The 22,532-nt window shown below is 34.1% G+C and overlaps 1 protein-coding gene across 1 annotated transcript in view; it reads left to right on the forward strand.

Moving 5' to 3' along the window:
- Positions 1–22,532, forward strand: part of ST8SIA4 (ST8 alpha-N-acetyl-neuraminide alpha-2,8-sialyltransferase 4) — an 89,562-nt gene that overhangs the window by 14,192 nt on the left and 52,838 nt on the right. Inside the window, exon 3 of the mRNA XM_003920723.4 lies at positions 4,015–4,272. Coding sequence (XP_003920772.1) covers positions 4,015–4,272 — 258 coding nt within the window. The remainder of the gene's footprint in view (positions 1–4,014; positions 4,273–22,532) is intronic.

The following is a 22,532-nucleotide window of genomic DNA, read 5'->3' on the forward strand; positions in this document are numbered from 1 at the left end:
GGAAAGTCCCTTTTGACGTTAGTTGACTAGCGTGTGTTAACTTTTTTGACCAAATAAAAGATTTTCTGTTTTGAATTTCTAAGCTACAAAAGATTTTTTTCAAATCTGGGCCAATAATCTACTCAGTGCAAGCTTGCAAGCATGCCACTTCTTGGGAGTGTGCATCTTCAAATACATCTACAGCAACCCATTTAAATTATATTCAAAGAAAAATGATAACACCATCTAGTTTGATGATTTAACCACATCCGTGTAGTCTCTATTTTAGAGTCAGCCTTGTCATTTTCACAGGAAATGAGAAATTTCTGTTGAAGTACCTCTGTCAGATATTAATTATTCACCAAAGTAAGTGGTAGTCAATAAATGTGTACAAAAGTTTCTGTGTATTGACACTTTTAGTGCTAGTTGTTATCTTTTGTGAAGCCTCATTTAGTGCTTGACATAAACACTTTTCTAGTTTCTATAATGTATAGGCTCTAGGGTTACTTATTTCAAATATAATTCTCTTCTTATATAACCTGTACTTTGTTAAGACAAACTGTTATGGTGTCTCAGTGGTATTTCTATCAATTTTTGTGATTTCATGTGTAGACTATTTATATAGGCTTTCCTATACAACTTCTACTGCTTATGAATCTGATATTCAGAATATTTGAGAAAAAATTACATAAAATTATTTTTTTCAAAGAGTTGGCAGACATATTTCTTGAGTATAAAATCATAACAGAGTTTTTCAATCACTTGGTTTTCTAACTAGAACAAATATTAAACTGGAACATATTTAGAGCAAATAAAAATAGACGACAAAAGGAAAGATATGAGTTACTTTCCACCCTTCTTTAATAATCACGCTTCTGCCTTATGAGTTAGAGAATTACTCTTTTGAAGGAGTAAAGGGATGAGGTTATATTCTGCTCTCAGTAATAAAATTTACCAGTTGTTATGAGCTTAAACAGAAGAGCACTAGAGGAAAAATGTGTCCATCACGTCTTAAATTTTTTAATAATGACATTGTTTTTATTGCTTTGAAAATACTTGCAATAAGAACACTTAAGTAAATAATATCCAATATCCAACCTAGATGTAGTTTCCCAGATTGCTTCTTGCTGGTATTATGTTGGATACCCCTAGAATCAAACAATTCCAGACTTTTGTGGGCCAGGTACATAGTTTGAGTCATGCACAGAAAACATAACCCTCTGCTTTGAATATCAGGTAATAACTTGACCACATACTGGTAAAGCATGCATATTAAGCATTAGCTTTTGTTGATTCATGTTTCTCTAGAGGGCAGATATTAAAGCCTGATATACATATATATATATATATATGTATATCAGGCTTTAATATCTGGGCTGCCATGATAGCCACGTGACAGCTCCCTGCTTCCTCTCCTGTCCCCACTGTCTCTGCTGAATGAAGAACCTAGAGAGATTTTGTCACAACATAAAATCAGGTCCTGTTATCCCCTTTTTCCTAAGGCTTCCCATCCCTCCCAGAATAAAAATCAGAAACAAATATTAATGCGAAACTCTTTAAAAAATGGGCTTGGCTGAGCACAGTGACTCATGCCTATAATCTCAGAACTTTGAGAGGCCAAGGTGGGCGGATTGCTTGAGCCTAGGAGTTCCAGACCATCCTGGGCAACAAAGTGAGACCCCCATTGCTATACAAAATTTCCAAACATTAGCCTGGGTGACAGAGCCAGAACCTGTCTCTAAATGAATACGCCTATACAGAGGCTCTACTTCTGTAGCCTCAACCTCCTTGGCTCAAGAGATCCTCCTGCCTCAGCCTCCTATGTAGCTGGGACTACAGGGGCATACGACCACACCCAGCCAACTTTTTATTTTTTTTAAGGTGGAGTCTTGCTCTGTTCTCTCGGCTGGAGTGCAATGGCACCATCTTGGCTTATGGCCCACTCTGTCTCCCGGGTTCAAGCAATCATTCTGCCTCAGCCTCCTGAGTAGCTGGGACTACAGGTGTGCACCACCATGCCTGGCTAATTTTTGTACTTTTAGTAGAGATGGGGTTTCACCATGTTGGCCAGTCTGGTCTCGAACTCCTGACCTCAAGTGATCCCCCTGTCTTGGCCTCCCAAGGTGCTGGTATTACAGGCATGAGCCATCATGCCTGGTCATAATTTTTTGATTTTTTGTGGAGATTTCAACTGTCTTTGTTGCCCCGACTGTTCTTGAGCTCCTGGGCTCAAGCGATCCTCCTGCCTTGGCCTTCAAGGCATGAGCCACTGTGCCTGGCCTAATCCTGATAACACTTTTTTTTTTTTTTTTTTTTTTTTTTTTTTTTTTTTTTATGACGGAGTCTCATTTTGTCACCATGCTAGAAAAAAAAAAAAAAATATATATATATATAAAAAAAAATATATATATATATATATATATATATTTTTTTTTTTTTCCTCAAAACCTACCAGGGTCCCAGACTCTTCTCTTCTTGTTAGTTCCAGGTGTAAATAACCTCCTCCAATGATGTCTTCTGCTCAGAGTTCTTAAGCCTTCAAACTCTCCTCTAATTACTCTGACCTATCCCTCCCTCCTATCTATGGACCTATATGGAAATCTGTGGACCTGTATGGAAAGGCAATATCCCTTTTGCTTCTGGAATGGCTCCAATTTATAGTGGTATCTTTTGCTGACTGGGGTTACAGAAACATTTAAAAGATCCCAATCAATAGACTCTCACACAGCTTATATTACAGACATTGCTAGATAGGTATTCCCTTTCAGCTCAGCCTGCAAGTTAGTTGGTTATTTCATGCCTGACTTTACCCCTTTCAGTGCCTTCCTAAAGAAGAGGCTAACATAAACCAACATACGAACACGTTTTAGACAATTGTTCAAGAACAACGTATTTATCAGATATATAGCACAACTTCCAAATTATTGCAGACAGCATTTGTATCAGGTGCTTTTCTGTATCATGCCAAAGGTCATCAGTTTCCAGCCAGCTATATATATTTTATCATTTTCCATCATCTACCTATTTAGCATATGCATACATTTATGTTCATATAGCCTCTCACATCTGTTATCAATTTATGTATTAGGCTAAGGATCCACCAAAAATCAACTGTAAAATTTAGTGACCAAACAAGTAGAAAATGTCTTTATTTCTCACATAAACTCACATGATCCACTCATATCCTATTTAAGAAAACTAACTTACATGACCTAACTGAACTCTACTTGGGTTTTGAGACTTGCAAATATTCTAGCTGAGCATCCATATGCTCAAGTAAAACTTAGAAGGTTCAAATACTAGAAGGAAGAAGAGAAGAAATGGAGCTAAGGAACAATTAGGTAACTCTGCCTCACAGTCCAATGTTCTATTGACTCATCTTGTCTTTTATGTATCCATCTTACTTCCTGGACTCTTGATCTTAGAGAAAAAGTTTCATATACATTTATTGCTATAGTTTTAATTTGTCTTTAGATAATTATAATATATATATATATCATCTGTATAAATGTATATATCATCATCTGTATAAATGTATATAAGTTTGAGAAGTTCATTCCTTTTAATAGCATTAACTGTGATACGGTCGAAAACAATTTCAAATTATTTCTATCCACCTTAACTAGACAATATTGAACAACATATATAATTATCAAAATAGGCTGAAGCTAGCAGAATAACTATTCAAAGTCAAATTATGTCAACTATGTTTTACTTAAGAAACCAATTTTTCTATATATTTTGATAATTGGAGTGTTTTTTTTTTTTTACTCCACAAATACATGTATATACGGTATATATGAACACAGTCATTAAGAAGCTGTACAAAGAATTTTTAAAATTTTTATCTCCTATAAAATCAACTTAATTCATTTGATTGCCATCTAAGCTTCCTAGTTTACCAATTTGGTAATCTAAGATTAGTAGTTTACTAATTCGTATTTTGTCTTATGTTATTTTGTAAATGACATCACCAGTTCTTGGATATGCTGTCCTTAAACTTAACGTAAAACTTTGCTTGTATTTCAAATACAGGAAGAATATACTTCGTTTCTTAGATGCAGAACGAGATGTCTCAGTGGTCAAGAGCAGTTTTAAGCCTGGTGATGTCATACACTATGTGCTTGACAGGCGCCGGACACTAAATATTTCTCATGATCTACATAGCCTCCTACCTGAAGTTTCACCAATGAAGAATCGCAGGTTTAAGACCTGTGCAGTTGTTGGAAATTCTGGCATTTTGCTAGATAGTGAATGTGGAAAGGAGATTGACAGTCACAATTTTGTAATAAGGTAAGCATTCTTCTTTTCTTTGAGACTGGAAGTTTTTCAAAGACATTTTACTTAGGGATGGAAAACTGACAGATAATTTTATAGTATTACTAAAAGCTCAAACAAATATTTGTCTATGATATCCTTTGCTGTGTAACATTTAAATTACATTTATTCTGGAATAGAATATTATAATTATTGCATAGTTGAAATAAAAAGTGATCTCATCGTAGCAACAAGATTCACACAGCTTTTTTGGTGATAGAGGAGGCAAATGGCAATTTTAGTAAGTTTAATATTCACACAAAAATTTTTTTCTTACCATTCTTTATGCTCATTAGTTTTGTGTGATTTTATTTGTTGTATAAAGATTATGAATATTACTATGGAATGATGTAACAGATTTATGTTAATTTTGCTTTTTATTAATAATTATCTAGAAGATAGTAAGAGTGTAGTTTAGCAAGTTTGTGTTTGATATCCCGAGCCACATTTCTTTAATTTATCTTTATATATGGTACTTGCGTATGTTAGTGTATTTGAATTTTATAGTTTTCTTACATAATTAAGCATGCCTGCTTGTTTTTTATTAATGGTCAAGAGACGTTTGATGAATTGTGTGTTTGATTAACTTATTAACTGAAAAAACTCAACAGTAGAAGTAGAATTGTAATCACATCATAAATATAAGCAGTTTTTAACGGGCAATTGTTATATCTATACAGTTTTTTGGCTTGTTTCAGTTACTTGGAAAAATTAGGTAGATGAATGAAACATGGATATGGAAATGCGAAATAGCACAACATAAAGATGGATAGAAAAGTATGCCAAGTTGACATGTTGAAAAACACCTACAGTCTCTTGAAGCTATGCTAGAGTACAGTCTGTGAAAGTATAGATCTTGAAAAAGTCTCTTTGAAATAATGTCGTAAAAGGAAAGATAATTAATTACGTATGTATTAATCATAAATAGGCAACTACTTTTTTAAAAAAGGTCATGAAAATTCACACTCAAGCATTAACAAGTGAAGAAAATTCACAAGAGCAAATACAACTGCGAACATTTTTACCTTATTATCTTTCCTTTTCTCTCTTGGGTGGAGGGTCAGAGATTAATTTGAAACCAATTGAGCCTTTTAAAACCTGAACTCTTAAACGAATTAGAGTAAGAGAAAAACCTTGTGAACAAGTAGATACATATAATGACAAAATTGTATAGAAAGAGGATGTAAAAGTATTTGATGAGGGAATGTCCAAGGAAGTGGAATCAGGAGCTTCAAACATTGAGGTCTGTGAGAAGTATAACTGTGGAAAAATGTTAAGGCCTCTAGAATTTCTGATATGACCAAATCATAAGGCAGGTAAAATAAGAAAGTAAAGCTGTCAAAGCATAGTCAAAATTGTTGCAATGTAAGGATTGTAACAATTGCAATAGGGAATTTTAAAAGGTAATTAATACTGGAGTAAAACAAAGTATATTTCTGCATTGCTCTGAACTTTGGCACTGGGGCCTAAGTTGTTAGGTTTGGTCCCACCTGTGACTCTGAAATTAAGGCTGCTTTTACACGTGCGTAATGGGAGAGGCTTGATGGCAGTAGTCCCCCATGTTTATGTCATTTCCTTATTGCTTCCTGATCTGGCTTTGTTACTCCAGTTTCTAATAACTGAGATTTTGAATTATTCCAGTTCCCAAACTACTGAGTTCTTATGCAACACGGAATTGTGTGTCCAATAAGTGATTCCTATACTCTTTCTCTGTCTTAAGAGTGACTGGTGGTCAACTCTGCTTTATATTACCACCTCTCATTTTCACTTTTCCGGCCTTCAATTTCTAGAAGTTACACAGCCTGCACTATATCTCACTTCCCTGTAATTGGCTTTGATCAGCCTATAGGTTTCCAGATTTCTGAGATGTAGTCAATCTGTGAATAAAACTCTGATCCCCAAAAATCGTTCTATCCACCTTTTATTCTAAAATTGAAGACAGTTTTCTCTTTCACTGGCCAAGCAGCAACTGGCTGCCTGATAGTATTACCTTCATAGTTCTACTATGGACTACTGATCATTTCGATCACTACTAAGCTACTCTGGGGCTACTCCAGCAAAATGCCTAGAACTTGATATTGTTCATATACTTTCTCTTCCTTTTATGTTTTAGGCACCTAATTTGTCATTTATTAACAAATTCCAACTTCAATTTTGGAATATTCTTTGATCATTCCTATAGTAACCCAACTCCAGTGAAGTTCAGTAAACTGCTTTACCTGCTTTTATTCCATATTCTGTGGCTCCTGGACTCTTAATCTACCTTATTGCTAACTTTCAGATGGATTTGAATGTTTGTTCTTAGTTTCTTGTCCACTATTGTTAATCAAAAGATCCAATGTTTTAGCAGAATATCCTTGGCACTTCTTTAAGTGATGTATTAGTCTACATTCATAGTGCTAATAAGGACATACCTGAGACTGGGAAGAAAAACGGTTTTAATTGGACTTACAGTTCCACATTGCTGAGAAGCCTCTGAATCATGGTGGGAGGTGAAAGGTACTTCTTACATGGCAGTGGCAAGAGAAAAAGAGGGATATGCAAAAGCAGAAATCCCTGATAAAACCATCAGATCTTGTAAGACTTATTCACTACCATGAGAACAGCATGGGAAAAACTGCCCCCATGATTCAAATGGTCTCCCACCAGTCCCTCCCAGAACACATGGGAATTATGGGAGTACAATTCAAGATGAGATTTAGCTGGGGACATCACCAAATTGTATCATTCCACTCTTAGCCCCTCTGCATCTCATGTCCTCACATTTTAAAACCAATCATGCCTTCCCAATAGTCCACCAAAGTCTTGACTCATTTCAAAATTAACCCTAGAGTCCCTAGTCCAAAGTTCCATCTGAGACAAGGCAAGCCCTTCTGCCTTTGAGCGTGTAAAATCAAAAGCAAGCTAGTTACTTCCTAGGCACAATGGGAGTACAGGTATTGGGTAAATACAGCCATTCTAAATGGGAGAAATTGGCCAAAACAAAAAGGTTACAGGGCCCACACAAGACCAAAATCCAGCAAGGCAGTCAAATTTTAAAGCTCCAGGTCTCACATCCAGGTCACTCTGATGCAAGAAGTGGGTTCTCATTGTCTTGAGCAGCTCTGCCCCTGTGTCTTTGCAGGATACAACCTCCTGTCCAGCTTTTTTCACAGGCCAGTATTGAGTGCAGCTTTTCCAGGTAAATGGTGCAAGCTCTCAGTGGAACTACCATTCTGGGGTGTGGAGGATGGTGGCCCTCTTCTCACAGCTCCGCTAGGCAGTGCCCCAGTAGAGACTGTGTGGGGGGCTCCAACCTCATTTCCCTTCCACGCTGCCCGCAGAGGTTCCATGAGCACACCACCCCTACAGCAAACTTCTGCCTGGGCATCCAGGCATTTCTATACATCTTCAGATATTCTTGACTTTGTGCACTCACAGACTCAACACCATGTGAAAGCCACAAAGCCTTCAAGCTTAAACCCTCTGATGCCACAGCCTGAGCTCTACATTGGCCCCTTTCAGCCATGGCTGGAACAGCTAGAACACAGGGCACCAAGTCCTTAGGCTGCATACAGGGACCCTGGGTCCAGCCCAGGAAACTATTTTCTCCTAGGACTCCAGGACTGTGATGGGAGGGGGCTGCCCTGAAGACCTCTAACATGCCATCAGACATTTTTCCCATTGTCTTAGAGATTAACACTCAGCTTCTCGTTATGTATGAAACATTCTGCAGTCAACTAGAATTTCTCCTCAGAAAATGGGTTTTTCTTTTCTATCACATTGTCAGACTGCAAATATTCCAAACTTTTATTTTATTCAGTTTCCCTTATAAAACTGAATGCCTCTAACAGCACCCAAGTCACATCTTGAATGCTTGGCTGCTAAGAAATTTATTCTACCAGATCCCCTAAATCATCTCTCTAAGTTCTACGTTCCACAAATCTTTGGCAGGGTTAAAATGCCACCAATCTCTTTGCTGAATCATAACAAGAGTCACCTTTGCTCCAGTACCCAGAAAGTTCATCTCTACCTGAGACCACATCAGCCTGGACTTTATTTTCCATATTGCTATCAGCAATTTGGGCCAAAGCATTCAAGTCTCTAAGAAGTTCCAAACTTCCCCATATTTTCCTGTCTTGTTACTTAGTGGCTGTTCATATCATTCATTAATCAATTATATTGAATGATGGTTTTACTGGAGTTTCAAAAAAAGAGAGTTTAACACGATGCTAAAAGTGAAAAAAAATCAGATAAAAAAATTAAAGCCCAATTTTGATTTCTTACTGAGTGACTCAATATAGAACTGATTTCTAAAATTTAGGTTTGATGTATCCCTAAATAACAGAAAATAATCATAAGAGTAAAATTCTTATTTCTTAACAAAAATGTCTAAAAACATAATTTAAGTAATAATTTTAAATATACTATGATCAACGTTTTAATATGTGCAACCCTATAAATACCTAGTATTTTTACAAGGTTCCTTAAATAGCAAATGCCGTGTTTCAGGGAAAGAAGATTGGCTAAGATAGAAAACAGAAGAAGCCAGTCACTGATTAGGTTAAAGATATCTTACTTCTTGTCTTGCAGTCCTCTCTGATAAGGAAGGCTTATAAAAAATGATAACAACCTTGTAATATTAAGATTCTGTCATATGATTACCGACAAGCAAATTTTTTACAAATCTGGTTAGACATTGATGTGCCATTTATATATCATTTCTCACCTGCTTGAGAAGAAAAGCAAATGGGAACGTAAGAGAAAATATTATTTTGGTATTACTTCTTAGACCTATCTCTTCAAAGATTGATAGGAATTTTGAATACTCTCGATGTGCTATCTTAAAACTGCAGAAAATGATGATTTCCCCCTATGAAATTCTGTATAAAAGAATGTTCGGTTACACATATAATTTGATCTCTGATCTTCTCTTTTCCATCTCTGGGATAATTTCTTTTATCCTTCAAATAACACCTATATTTCTGGTATTGTTAAGCACAGAGGAGTATAGTTTTAGGCTTTATCACTTTGTTTTATTAATTAATAAAAGAAAAATTCCAAATATTCAGTTGACTAATGCAACACTTCTAATATCAATAGTAACAATGTGGGCAGAAGAAAGTAAAATATATGTGATTTTAAAAATTGTAAAACACTACTTGATATCAGTACTTTTAACATTAATAATTTAGGAACTTTGAAAACTAGTTTCCTAAAATTTGTCTCAACCAGGGTCCATATTAATGAAAATTCCATCAACTGAAATACATTGGTTTAATATTTTTCCTGTAAATGTTTAAAAAGAAAATTACCTGTTAAAAGATAAACATTACATTTATTTTATCAAAGGCACCAACACTTGTTACATTATTTTATTTACACATAAGCCTTCATGAATACCATCCAAGAGCCAGTCATGAGCAGTGCCCAATTACAGAAATAAACATCTACATTCATTCGTAAAGGACAACTGGCACTGTGTGGGGTGAGGAATAATCACTACAATTCAGAGTCTCCAAAAACATATAGCACATTTAAAATATTTGTCTATGGCCAGGTTTATTCTTTTCAATAATGCAGAGGGACTATAGAATGTTTGAAAGAGAGATTAAGATATGCTTCCAATGCTGAATGAAGGGTTCACACTCAGAATTTTACCTGAAGTCTTTGAGGTATTTCAAGATAACTATTTAGATTACTAATCTTTAAATATCACACACAATAAATTTTAAGAAGATATCACTGGTCACTTTAAAGTTTTAGTTAAATTCCATAAGCTGTCTGACATTCTGCCATACACCAACCAGAACACAGCCAACATCTACACACCTTATATAATTAACTATCAACAGATTCAGTCACCATTATAAGGTGCTGAACAATATTCAGCTGACTAAAAAGCACGGTGATTTCTACTATACCTGTGTTGCAGAATACTTTGACCCACTTTTAGACTTTACATACAGTTCATGGGGTAGTCTAAATATTACCATATCCAAGCTGAATTTAACTTAAATAACCCTTTTTAATGCCACATGTAGTGGAATAATGATAAGACTAGAATGTTTATTAAGTTAAATAAAAGCTAGTAAGGATAAGAGAAATTGTGTAATTAATTTTTTTTTAATTTTGGACTTGGATTGTCTGATGTGCTAAATATCACATAAACATAGAGATAGATAGATGATAAACAGAGATGACAGAAACTGGGCACAGTGGCTCATACCTGTGATCCCAGCACTTTGCAGGGTCTAGGAGGGAAGATTGCTTGATTCCAGGAGTTTGAGACCAGCTAGGGCAACAGGATGAAACTTCATCTCTACAAAAAATTAAAAAATTAGCCAAGTGTATTTATGTGTACATGTAGTCCCAGATACTCAGAAGACTGACATGAGAAGATCACTTGACCCCGGGAGGTTAAGGTTGCAGTGAGCCATAATGGTGTCACTAGACTCCGGCCTGCATAAAAGAGCAAGGGCAAGACCCTGTCTCACAAAAAAAAAAAAAAAAAGAAGAAGAAGGAAAAAGAGATTGCATGTAGAGAAAGAGAGAGAGAGGGAAGAGGGGAGAAGGAGAGAAAGGAAAAGACACACAGAGGAAATATAAAACTATGAATCAAATTGATTCATATTTGTGCTGCACTGAAAAGCATCACTCAATGTATAGTCTGAGTCCAATCAGAGTTTATTGTAGGTGATACTGGATGAAGTTTTTAGCTTTGTTATATTTAATTTAATAATTTATAAACTGAGATTAATATATGTACTTTCTCTCTGCCTGGAATTTTACAATTTACCTATTCACAGAGACCACAGAGTGATAGAATTGTTCCTACAAAATCCTTGCCTCAAGTTTACCCCCACCATATATATTTACTTATCTAAAAATGTCCCATAAAATTTCAAGAATTGAAAGTTTGAAAGATTGCATATATCATTTATATATCATCACAGGTAAAGAAAACAGATTTAGAAAGAAAGATTCCCTCATACAATCTGTATAAAGGGTCTTTTGAAATCTTATTTTAAGTTCTTATTCTTTTTGTAGTTTTGAAATTATTGTTATAGTGCACATTTTATATTAAATAATGTAATTTGTTGATTGTGAAAATTGTTTTGAATTTTGCAAAGCAATCTTTAAAGTGCTTTTAAATTTTGCTGTAGTTATCTTTCAAGTTTTTAGATAATCTGCTCTAATAGCTACAAAAAAAGCATATTCTAATATTTGTACTAGCTAATGCAATAATTTCACAACAGTGATTTTCAATAAAAATATTTATTTGGATATTTCCCAATAGTGATGTTGAATGATGGCAGAGAGCAAAGTTTCATTCCGTCACTCCTAGTCTCCTCTTCCCCAACTTTGTTGGAAAAGTGGTGGTAAATTATTTCCTTTCTCCGAGCTGGCTGAGGATTGTAGAAACTCTCAAGCAGTACTTCAGTGCTGGCTCCTTATAGAAAAGAAACCTTGTTTCCCCCTTAGTAACAAGAAAATCTGACCCTGTAGTGTCTTTGGTGTTACATGGTATATTCTGGGGCAGCCAATGATTAAAAATTGCAGTAGACCCCTAGTATTCTTTAACCATCAAATACCACTCCTTACTTTACTTGAACAAAGATACTAGAGATAACGAGTCCTACTTAAGAGTCAGAAAGGAACTAGGAGTTACAAAACACTTTCTTTTGTCACTTTTGGTTAATTAGTTGAAATTTCTAACTTAAGTTTATTTACTTCTTTCTTTCTACTCACCTGTTCTCCATTCTGTCTTCTTCCTATCTTCTTTCTAGCTTAAATCTCTATCTTCCATTTACTCATTTTAATTTCTTAAGCAACATCTTCAGTCCCTGCCCTGTGTCTTTTTCTCTACTTGACTGCCTTCCTCATAATTTCCTCTTGGTGCGTAATTTTTTTTTTCCTTAAAAATCAAAAACAGCAATGAGATATCAATTAAGAGAGCCACTTAAATGTGTATGTATTTATGTAAGTAAATCCTTGCTACTCAAAGTGTGGTCTTAGATGACCAGCATTATCACCTGGAAGCTTGTTGGAACTACAGAATGTCAGAACTTGCACCTGGTCTGCTGAGTCAGAATATATATTTGATTCAGTGCCCAGGTGATTCTTAGGTTCTTTGAGGTTTGAGATGTGCGGGCCTAAACAATATGCCCTAGGCAAGCTAGAGCTCCCACTATGTCTGATTTTTTTTAGCCTATATATTTAGGACCTAGCACCAAGACTGGTACACCGAGGTTGGTCAACAGGTAAAAATTTACAGTTAGACAGTATATTAGTCCATTCTCATGTTGCTAATAAAGACATAACCCAGACTGGGTAATTTATAAAGAAAAGAGGTTAAAGTGACTCACAATTCCATATGGCTGGAACGGCCTCAGGAAATTTAAAATAATGTCAGAAAGCACCTCTTCACAGGGTGACAGGAAAGAGAATGAGTGTCCAGCAAAGGGGGAAGCCCGTTATAAAACCATCAAATCTCTTGAGAAGTCATTCACTATCACAAGAACAGGATGGGGGAAACTCCCTCCATGATTCAATTACCTCCATCTGGTCCTGCTCATGACACATGGTGACTATGAGAAATACAATTCAAGACGAGATTTGGGTGGAGACACAGCTAAATTGTATCAGAGAGGAAGGGTAAATTCTGGTGTCTATTAAACAATAGGATAACTATAGAAAGTTACAATGTATTGTATATTTCAAGACAGCTATGTTATCACCAGAAAGAAAAAAAAATGTTTAAAGTGATGACTATGGTAATTATGATTTGATCATTACAAAATCTACACATGCACTAAAACATCACACTGTAACCCCATATGTATGTATGACTATTATGTGTCAATTATAAACCAAGAAAAATAGAGTAAGTTTTTTTTAAAAAAGAATAACTGCCAAGAAAACACTGATACATTGAGGTATACAGAATTTATTTATTGAATGGATAAATAAATGAGAAAATTAATGTAGAAGTTGAGAAAATTTTGGTTTATATTCATGTATCTGCTGTCAGAATTTTTAGTTTAATGGTTTAAATTCTCTTTATATAGGACTTCTCTTATGTACCAATTTTCAAAATTAGTACATAAGAGAAGTCCTATATAAAGAGAATTTAAACCATTGCAAGAAAACACGGAACTATGAAGAGTGGTACAGTGAAATGTTTTAAAGATTAGGGATCTGATAACCTGGGTTTCACTTAATTACTGTGAATGTAACATTTGACAATCATCATTATTTTCACTGTTCAGTGAGGTCAATAATAATAGGCCTATTAATAGCAGAATGATGAGATGAGTTATCAGATGAGAACATAGTAAAGAAAAGCACAAATTGTAAAGTGAAACTAATAATGAATGATGCTAAAGGACATCTTGTTTGAGTTCATTGTCATAGGTAAAAGTTAAAATAGGCACTGCATTTTCTAATAGCCATGGCTAAAGGGGAAGCCTGTTGACTAGAGATGTAAATTCTCATTGTCTGGTATGAATAAGAAAAAAAACTTTCCCCAAATTTATCAAACATGTAAAGTTGACACTCAATAATTGGACATAACTGAAATTGAATAATATATTAGGCAATGTGATATGCAAAGACAAAACAACACCACTCAAATAGGAGCGTCTACAAAATTTGATTATGTAAAATTAGATACAAATATATTGAAGACATAGATGTCTTCAGGAAACTAAAGTAACATGGTAAATATATATTCCTAAAAGCAGGGATGATATTTTTCACAAAGAAGCAACATGGAGGAATTGACTTCCCTTGGCTGGTACAATGTATTTAATAACTCAGTCAATTTTTTATTCTCCACTGGTAGATAATGTACAGCAAGTTTTAAATCTTCTTCTTGACCTTCTTTGAATGCTAACTCTTTTATAACAAAATAAACTTTTCTGGAACAGAAAAACATATCTGATTTTTTTTCGACATGTTCACAATGTATGGCCTTAAGACTTTATCTTTCTACTCTCACAGAAGATCTGTATTTCCTAAACTCAAACAGCAAAGAGCAAACCACTAAGTTCATGGTAGAGAGCCAGGTCTAGGGCACTAGAATGATCATTGAAAATTTGCTATTAAAACAAATAACTAATTGCAGTTGATGAATAGTAACATTGCTTATCTAATATTTGCTACATATATTTTCTCCAGTACTTTGATGTAATATTTTATTCACATTTTTGATCAATGAAATTTTATAATTTTTAGAAAACTAAATTATAATTTTTGTTTATTGATTTTAACTGCAAAATTCATGTTATATGTAGAAATGATTTATATTCATGTACCCCAAAACCTAAAATGCAATTAAAAAAAAAATAAGAAGTGCTGCTAGCACCTGCTCTGTGCTCTGATAATGTACATATCATTATGTACTTGCCTTGTGCCAGGTACTGCGCTCCGCACTTGACAAACATTATATTATTTAATCCTTACCAAAAAAATGCAATGATTTATATTTTATTATGATTATGATTTTTAAAATTTAACTTAAAACTACACATGAAATAGGAAATTTAAATTGTGATGAGAGCTACAGCTCTTTATTTTTAATGATGTTGCTCCTTAAACAAAAATTATCAAGTAAAAATTAAAAAAAAAATAGAAATGACAATAACAATAAACTGTCTAAAATTTTAAAATATTTTAAAATTTTCACCCATTTTCTAAGACAAATATTGTAAACAATTTTTCATATGTCAGTCTAACAAAGATTTTTTAAATGTTTACTATTCAGTGAAAAGTTGCACTGATGTTGACACACCCATAAAGTGCATTTGGAAATGTAAACTGATACAGTTTTTCCAAAAATCAAGTTGATGATGTCTCCAAAAAGCCTTATAAATTAAATTAAATCATTGTATGTCTGAAGGATTAGTTATTCAACACGTGAAGAGGAATCTGAGGCAATGGGACCAGCAAGCACATAAATACATTCCATAGTGTTAAGACAGAATTTGAGACCACCTTACTGTTGGGTTCATAATAAAAAACATTGAAGGGGAAATTCCAAGATATGCTGAATTTAGATTATGAAGGATAATTATACCATGTTAAGAATTTGCATGGAATCTTATAGTCCATGACGGACCCTTAGAGTTTGTTAGTATGTTGTTTAGTTTTTTCTTGTTTAGCTTTTGTTGTTGAAGAGAAACATACTGAGAAATAAAGAAGCATGAGCATATTCACACAGTTGGAAAGTCCATAATAATAAAGAGATAAATAAAAGATAGAAAACGTGGTCTAAATGAGGAAGATAGTGGAGGAGGAAAAAAGTGATGACATTCAGATCATAGCAAAAAGTAAGATGATAATACCTAGTGTAGATGATGTGATTCATATTAATGTGAAATGTTATCAATATTATCCCTCTTTGACATGAAATGAACATTTAGCAAATGGTCAGTAGATCTATCCTTCCATAGATTTTCAAAACATGGCTATAATTTTTGGTTTAAAGCATTTGTTAGTTTTCAAGGATTGTATTTATCTTTAAATAAGACATAGGTTAAAAAAATGTACTCCAAAGCCAAACACAAATAAACTTGTCAGTTCTTATTGTTTCAAGTTATGTGTAATCGTAACTTTCATCTTTCTTATAATTGTTTTCCACTTCTTCATTCTAGTGCTTTACCAGAAGTTCAGATACAAATATAGAGAGCAATTGTCTACTTTTGAGGTAATCACACTCTAGTAAAGGAAGTAAATTGATACACTAACAATGTGCAAATTGCTTTATTAGAGGTACTTATAGAGCTAGACACTGATGATGAGGCAAAGAGAGAACAAAAGCTTTCATCATTATTATGTGTAGCTTTACTAATTTATTAAAGATGTCAACCCCTGTACAAGTAACAAAATATGCCAGAGTTTAATATATAGTAGAATACACATAAGAGTAAGTACTTTTACACCAGGCCAGTGGAAACAATCAGTTTTGCCTGGGAAATCATGTAAAGCATTGAAATGGATATTAATCATTGGGTTTTAATAACAATGACTTTTTCAGGTTGAGGACTAGGATGTCTTAGGAAGGGAGATAATTTCAGGCAGATACATCAGCATAAAGGAGCACAAATAAACAAAGACATAGGTAGTCTGATAATATTTGAATCTAAGACAGGCAAAGGATGTATAAAACAAAAATTCTGGGTAGGGGAAGGACTAGTTATGAAAGCCCCAATTAGGAATCTTGACTGAAACTACTGAATATGTTTGGTTAGGATCGTAACATGATCAATGTACATTTTAAACAACAAAACGCCATCTCTGAAACAATTGATAAAGTTGACAATCCTTGTAGCAAGCAACTGGTTAGACCAGTGTCTTTTAATATCTTTTCACAAAGATGATTAGTAATAGAAATACATTTTATATCACGATCTACTCCTAGTGTTTTCCATGGCTACTGTTACTGCACATTACACATATATGGAAGACTACAACAAATTTTCTTAAAATGATGTGTAAGGAACACTGTCATTTTCTGTTATAATCTACTCTATTCTTTTTTATCCTTTCGAAATTGGTGATCAATGAGTGCACAATTAATTCAGGATCTACCAATGGGTCTAGATAATTGTTTGAAAAATAATAAGGACATTATTCTCAGCTGGTGGTGCCTCAGCTGAGAAAGTATCAACAGGAACATAGAAGAGTTAATATACTCAGGGGAAATTCTGAGAGGAATTTTTAGGGCTTTGTAATGAATCAGATGTTGAGGATAAGAACATTATGGGGATGAGGTGTTACAGCTAAGTCAAAGTATGAATTTGTTAAAACAGAGTTTAAGAATGATCCCCTTAGAATAAATATGGTGTAATAAATGTGAATTGCCTTTGCCCACCTTATATCAGAAATTGAAACATTCATTTTCACACACTCGGAGCATTGTTTCCAATGCTTGGTTGATATTAGAATGCCTAAATCTTTTGAGCATCACATCAACTGTCTTTCTGGGACTCTGTATTGAATAAATAATATATATAAAGTTAAAAATCATTTTTCAACCTTGGGTTATACTTTTAAAAAGATATTTACAGGAATGGCAATGGAATATAATATTAAGATTCTGCCTTTTTAAACAAGAAAGTTAAATGCTTAAGTGACATTTCTGTGGCAATTCGATGGTATAATCACTAAGAATTAGATATTTTTCCTACAACCCCTCTAATGTAACAGTTGTATGTACTTTATTAACAACATAAATTGCAAACGGAAAATTACAGTTTTTCTACGTTTGTTTCTTATTATGGGTGATTAAAACATCAGCCATAATATTTGATAAATGTTGTTTCCTTCTTTTAGTGTACAGTATATTTTTTAAGGAGTGAGGCACTATGCTGAATCAGTTCTTTCTTCTGTACAACAGTAGTAACTGCTCAGCAACCACAGACCAATGAGGTAGTCAGTTTCCCTGATGCTTATGGCAAGAGTGTGCCATGATACATATATCCTGAGATTTCTCACTTGGTTCCCCAAACGCTAATCTTAAATATCCCAATTACAAACTTCTACTCAAAATTTTATTTGGCAATACACAGGGAATTATTCAACAACTGCCATGTTTTTCTCCCTGCATTCCTTCAGGCAAATAAAAATTACACCTATTTTTAATTACAGAGACAGAATTTAGAGATTATACCTAGTATTAATTCTATGTGCAATTTTAAGGAACATGATATTTATGATTCAAATATATATTAGTTGACTACATATATATTAGTTGACTAAATATATATTAGTTGCATCCATATTCACTTTTATGAAAAAGAAAACAATTACATGCTAATTCTTTTTTTTTTTTTTGAGACGGAGTTTTGCTCTTGTTACCCAGGCTGGAGTGCAATAGCGCGATCTCGGCTCACAGCAACCTCCGCCTCCTGGGTTCAGGCAATTCTCCTGCCTCAGCCTCCTGAGTAGCTGGGATTACAGGCACGCGCCACCATGCCCAGCTAATTTTTCGTATTTTTAGTAGAGACGGGGTTTCACCATGTTGACCAGGATGGTCTCGATCTCTCGACCTCGTGATCCACCCGCCTCAGCCTCCCAAAGTGCTGGGATTACAGGCGTGAGCCACCGCGCCCGGCCCTACATGCTAATTCTTAATGGTCTGTGATAAATGGTAAAATTAAATTGTCATATTTAAATTACTTTGACAATTCATGTAGTGTAACAGCAAGTTCCTAACAATGCTCATGAAGTTTAATGATGTATTTTTTACATATATGTATGTGTTTATTTAGCCCAGGTGTTAAAACAAAAGTGTGAGTATAGAATCAGGAATTAGACTGCTTGGTTTTCAACCCCAGCTCTAGCAGTTACAAACCGATGATCTTAGCCTGGTCACCCATCCTCTGTGTTTGTGCTTCAGTTTACTAATCTGTAAAATAGATATAGTTATAGTAGTCCTTCAATATGTTGTTATGAGGCTTAAATGTGTAAGTTTATCTATGTATGTGTAAACATTATATATATATATAATATATTATATGTAATATAATATATATTATATATAATATAATTATATATTATATATTATATTACATATAATATGTATTATAATTATATATATGTAGTGCATTTGTGTGTGTGTGTGTGTGTGTGTGTGTGTGTGTGTGTGCAGTTTTGAAGAGGTCCTGGCATTTTAAAAGTCCTTTGCTAGTGTAAAAATAAAAACAAAGATGTCTTTGTAATACTATATTGAAGAAAATTTTTTGCATAAACATTATTTTTACTTATACCAATATCTTTCAGTTTACTCTTCAAAAGAAAATATGTGCTATATGTAATGGAAAAATGTGGAAATTAAATTAAACAATTGATCAAGATACAGCATGTATAGCATGTTTAACTTCAAATATTTCCATTCATTTTAGCAAATATTTTACATATCTTATTGCTGCTGTATATTGGGCTTTGACTGATAGACACTGGAAACATAAAGAGAAAATAGATATGTCTAAGGAATCCATAGTCTAGTAGAAGAAACTAACATAACTATATAATTAATACACAGCGTGATAAATTCAGTGAGAGACAAACAGACGCTATGTTAACATTATGTCAATGAAGACAAGACAGCACTTAGTAAAACCAGGGTTAAAATAATATAATCTAAGGTTCGGTACTTAATTCTGAAGGCATAGGGAATTACTATTGGCCATGCCCATGTGTCCTCAAACTTAAGGGACAAGGTTATGCTTTCTAAAGCAGATGGAGATTCCAGAACACCAGATTTTAATTTTCATTCACTGGAAGTTTTATCAAATAAAATTCTCATAATCAGTAAATGTGCATGGATGATTGGAGGAGTATGAGACTAAAGATTGTAAGAATTGTAACAAATTACATTTTATCATATTTATTATATATATTTAAATTATAAAAACTTTAAGCAAGGTGTAACTAAAATTGGACTGTGGCAAGAAGAGTAAATAGGAAGGGTTATATTTGGGGTAGCAAGAAGGGTATCTATGAGGCAGAATTTGATGACCAATAAGATATGGGGAATACAATAGGGAATAAGGTGTAAGAAGTCTCTGAGCTGTTTGTATTTTGTTGACAGTAGAAGTAATAGTGACATAGTATTAGAAAATAAAGAAAAAAAATAAGTTTATGGAAGAGAAAAGAGAACACTACAGGTAATGGGTTTCAATTTGAACATGCTCATTTAAAGTATCATTGGGATAATAACCGAAGAGTTCAGCAACCGATTGAAACTCAGGCAGGAGTTAGAGTTGGAGATGAAGATTTACTTAACCACGCTAACTGAAGGCTGGGAGTAGCTGAGCTCTTACAAGAGGTGAGGTGTGAATTGAGAGAGAAGACGGCTAGTAACAAAAATCTAGAAAATGCCAACAAGGAAAAATTAATAAGGAGTGACCATTAATTAATAAGGATACTTTTTGCCTTACTTTTTAACTATTTAGTATCTGACAATTTCTTGTTATTTAAAAAGAATCTGTAAATATGGAGAAAGGGGCCCTTTTGTCCACTACAAATGCAAAAATTGAATAATATTTCCATTTATCTCTGCCTAGCAGCAAGGGAACAGAAATACGGTCAAAACCACTCTAACCACATTTTCCTAATTATGACTTTGGCTTAGTGAAATGTGAGGTCAGAAAACTGGATTTACTGAAAATTCAGAGTTCCCTGATAGTGAGAAATGACTGAGGTGTCCCTGACAGGGACCTAACCCATTGTTTGGGGGCTATGATCTTTTTAGTGGCTTCTGTGGTTCAACCAGCTTTCCAATAAATCACTTTTTTTCTAAGTCAGAGTTGTTTTCCGTGTGTTGGGTATAGACAAGATAAGAACAGAAACAAAGGAAATAAGACGTCACTGAAATTTAAGAAACACCATGCAAATGTCACAAGAAGTCCAATTAAATAACAGACATTATAATAATTGGTAGTTTTCTGGGATAAAATTTTGAAGATATAGTATTCAGTTATGTGTATGTTATGTCTCATTGATATTGCTATGAGCTTTGTACTACCTTTAATAAATGAGATAACTTTACAAAATGATTGCTGAGCCCTTACTATGAGATAGGTTGGCAGTGGGAATAAGTAATAAACCAGGCAAGTTTGCTCCCAGCATTAGGAGAACCTGAATTTTGTTGCCATTTCAGAATTTGCTATTGCTTTCTATAAACATATTGTGAAGTCTCAGATAAAAAACAGCAGTTAACGCTCTACCCTCCATATTGTTTATTACAAATAACCATGCAATGACAACCAGATGCTGTTAGTCTTTATTTTTAATTGAAAAAGTATTTGCAAATTGTTGTACCTGTGATGTATTATCATTTTATTTTATTCATTTTTTGGTTCATTTTACCCTATGCTCTATTTTTTTTATCCTTTCTTGAAAAAAGTGCTAACTTGTAATTAGTCATACAACGCAAATCTCCAAGGAGAAAGCTGATAAATGCAACGTTTTAGTTTGATTTAAAATGTGGATTCACAAGGAAGCATGCTGACTATAAGCACCTTTCCTGATGTTCCAGGTTCTTTTCTGTTGCTATGCTGAAGTTAACAGAGACAGTGTAAGACAGAGCTGTCCTTACTGTTTGTCCTTGGCTTAAGTCTTGGGAAAGCTCTCTAATTTTAGGTCTCATTTTAATCCATTGCTTTTTATCAGAGAAGATAATTGTATTTTATATTACATTTAAATAAATTAAAGATGTTAATAGTCTTTTAATGACCTCATAATGTTTTGAGATAATGCTTTCAGTATCCTCTTATTTATTTTAAGACTTAAGTTCCAATGCTAAAGAAAATTTGTCTTCTCAGCAAAAACATTTGCTTATGTGTAGTTTTTCATACTGTGCACACTTCTTATACGATATAAATCTCCTGAAGAGAAAGAAAACACAGATTTACACATTTCAATATATTTGTTTTAAAATTAAACTCAATGAGTGGATTTTACTTTTCATTTTCACCTAGAACAACTTTTTATTTTAAGAAAGAGAATATAAGCCACTGGTTTTATTGTAAAGGGTCCTGATTTGAATTCATGAGCTCTGATTTTTAGTACTGTACTTTTAAATGGCACCTCAGAAGTAGGTCATTTTTCTCTTTTCTTTCTTGCTTCTTTCCTCCCTGCCTTCTTTGGTGTGTGTGCATCTACTTTTAATTACCTAACCTTTTTCCACATTTCCGTAGCAGGAAATATCAGAATCAACCTTTTCTTTTCCTTCACATTCTTTCCTATGCCTGTTTTCTTTGATGGCTTTTCAGAGGAACACAACCATCTGTATATTCCTACCTGGGAATGACTTTCCGCATGCTGGCATTATCATCCAGCCCCATCCATGACCCCAACTTGGGGAAAGAGTGTTTACAGAAGACTGAGGGAAGATGAAAACTTCACTTTAGCCTATCAGACATTCAGACCAAACATGAAGTTCAACAGGGTGATAGAAGTCACAGCCGTATCACCTTCACATATGCAACTGAACTTATGACCATGTTCTTTGTATTTATTTTTTGCTTCCTTTCCAATCTTAGGGATTAAGTGGTTTGCAATGTTTAAGAGCATGAGCTCAAAACCTACCTTTACTACTTACAGACTATGTCATCTTGGACAAATTTCCTGCAACTCAATTTCCTCATCAATGGAAAACATAGCAATAGTGCCTGTCTCATTGGCTTATTGTGAGAGTCAAATATATTACATGCAAAGCACAGAGAATACTCCCAGGCACATCACAA

Source organism: Saimiri boliviensis, chromosome 1 (assembly GCF_048565385.1).
Source record: "Saimiri boliviensis isolate mSaiBol1 chromosome 1, mSaiBol1.pri, whole genome shotgun sequence".
Lineage (NCBI taxonomy): Eukaryota > Metazoa > Chordata > Mammalia > Primates > Cebidae > Saimiri > Saimiri boliviensis.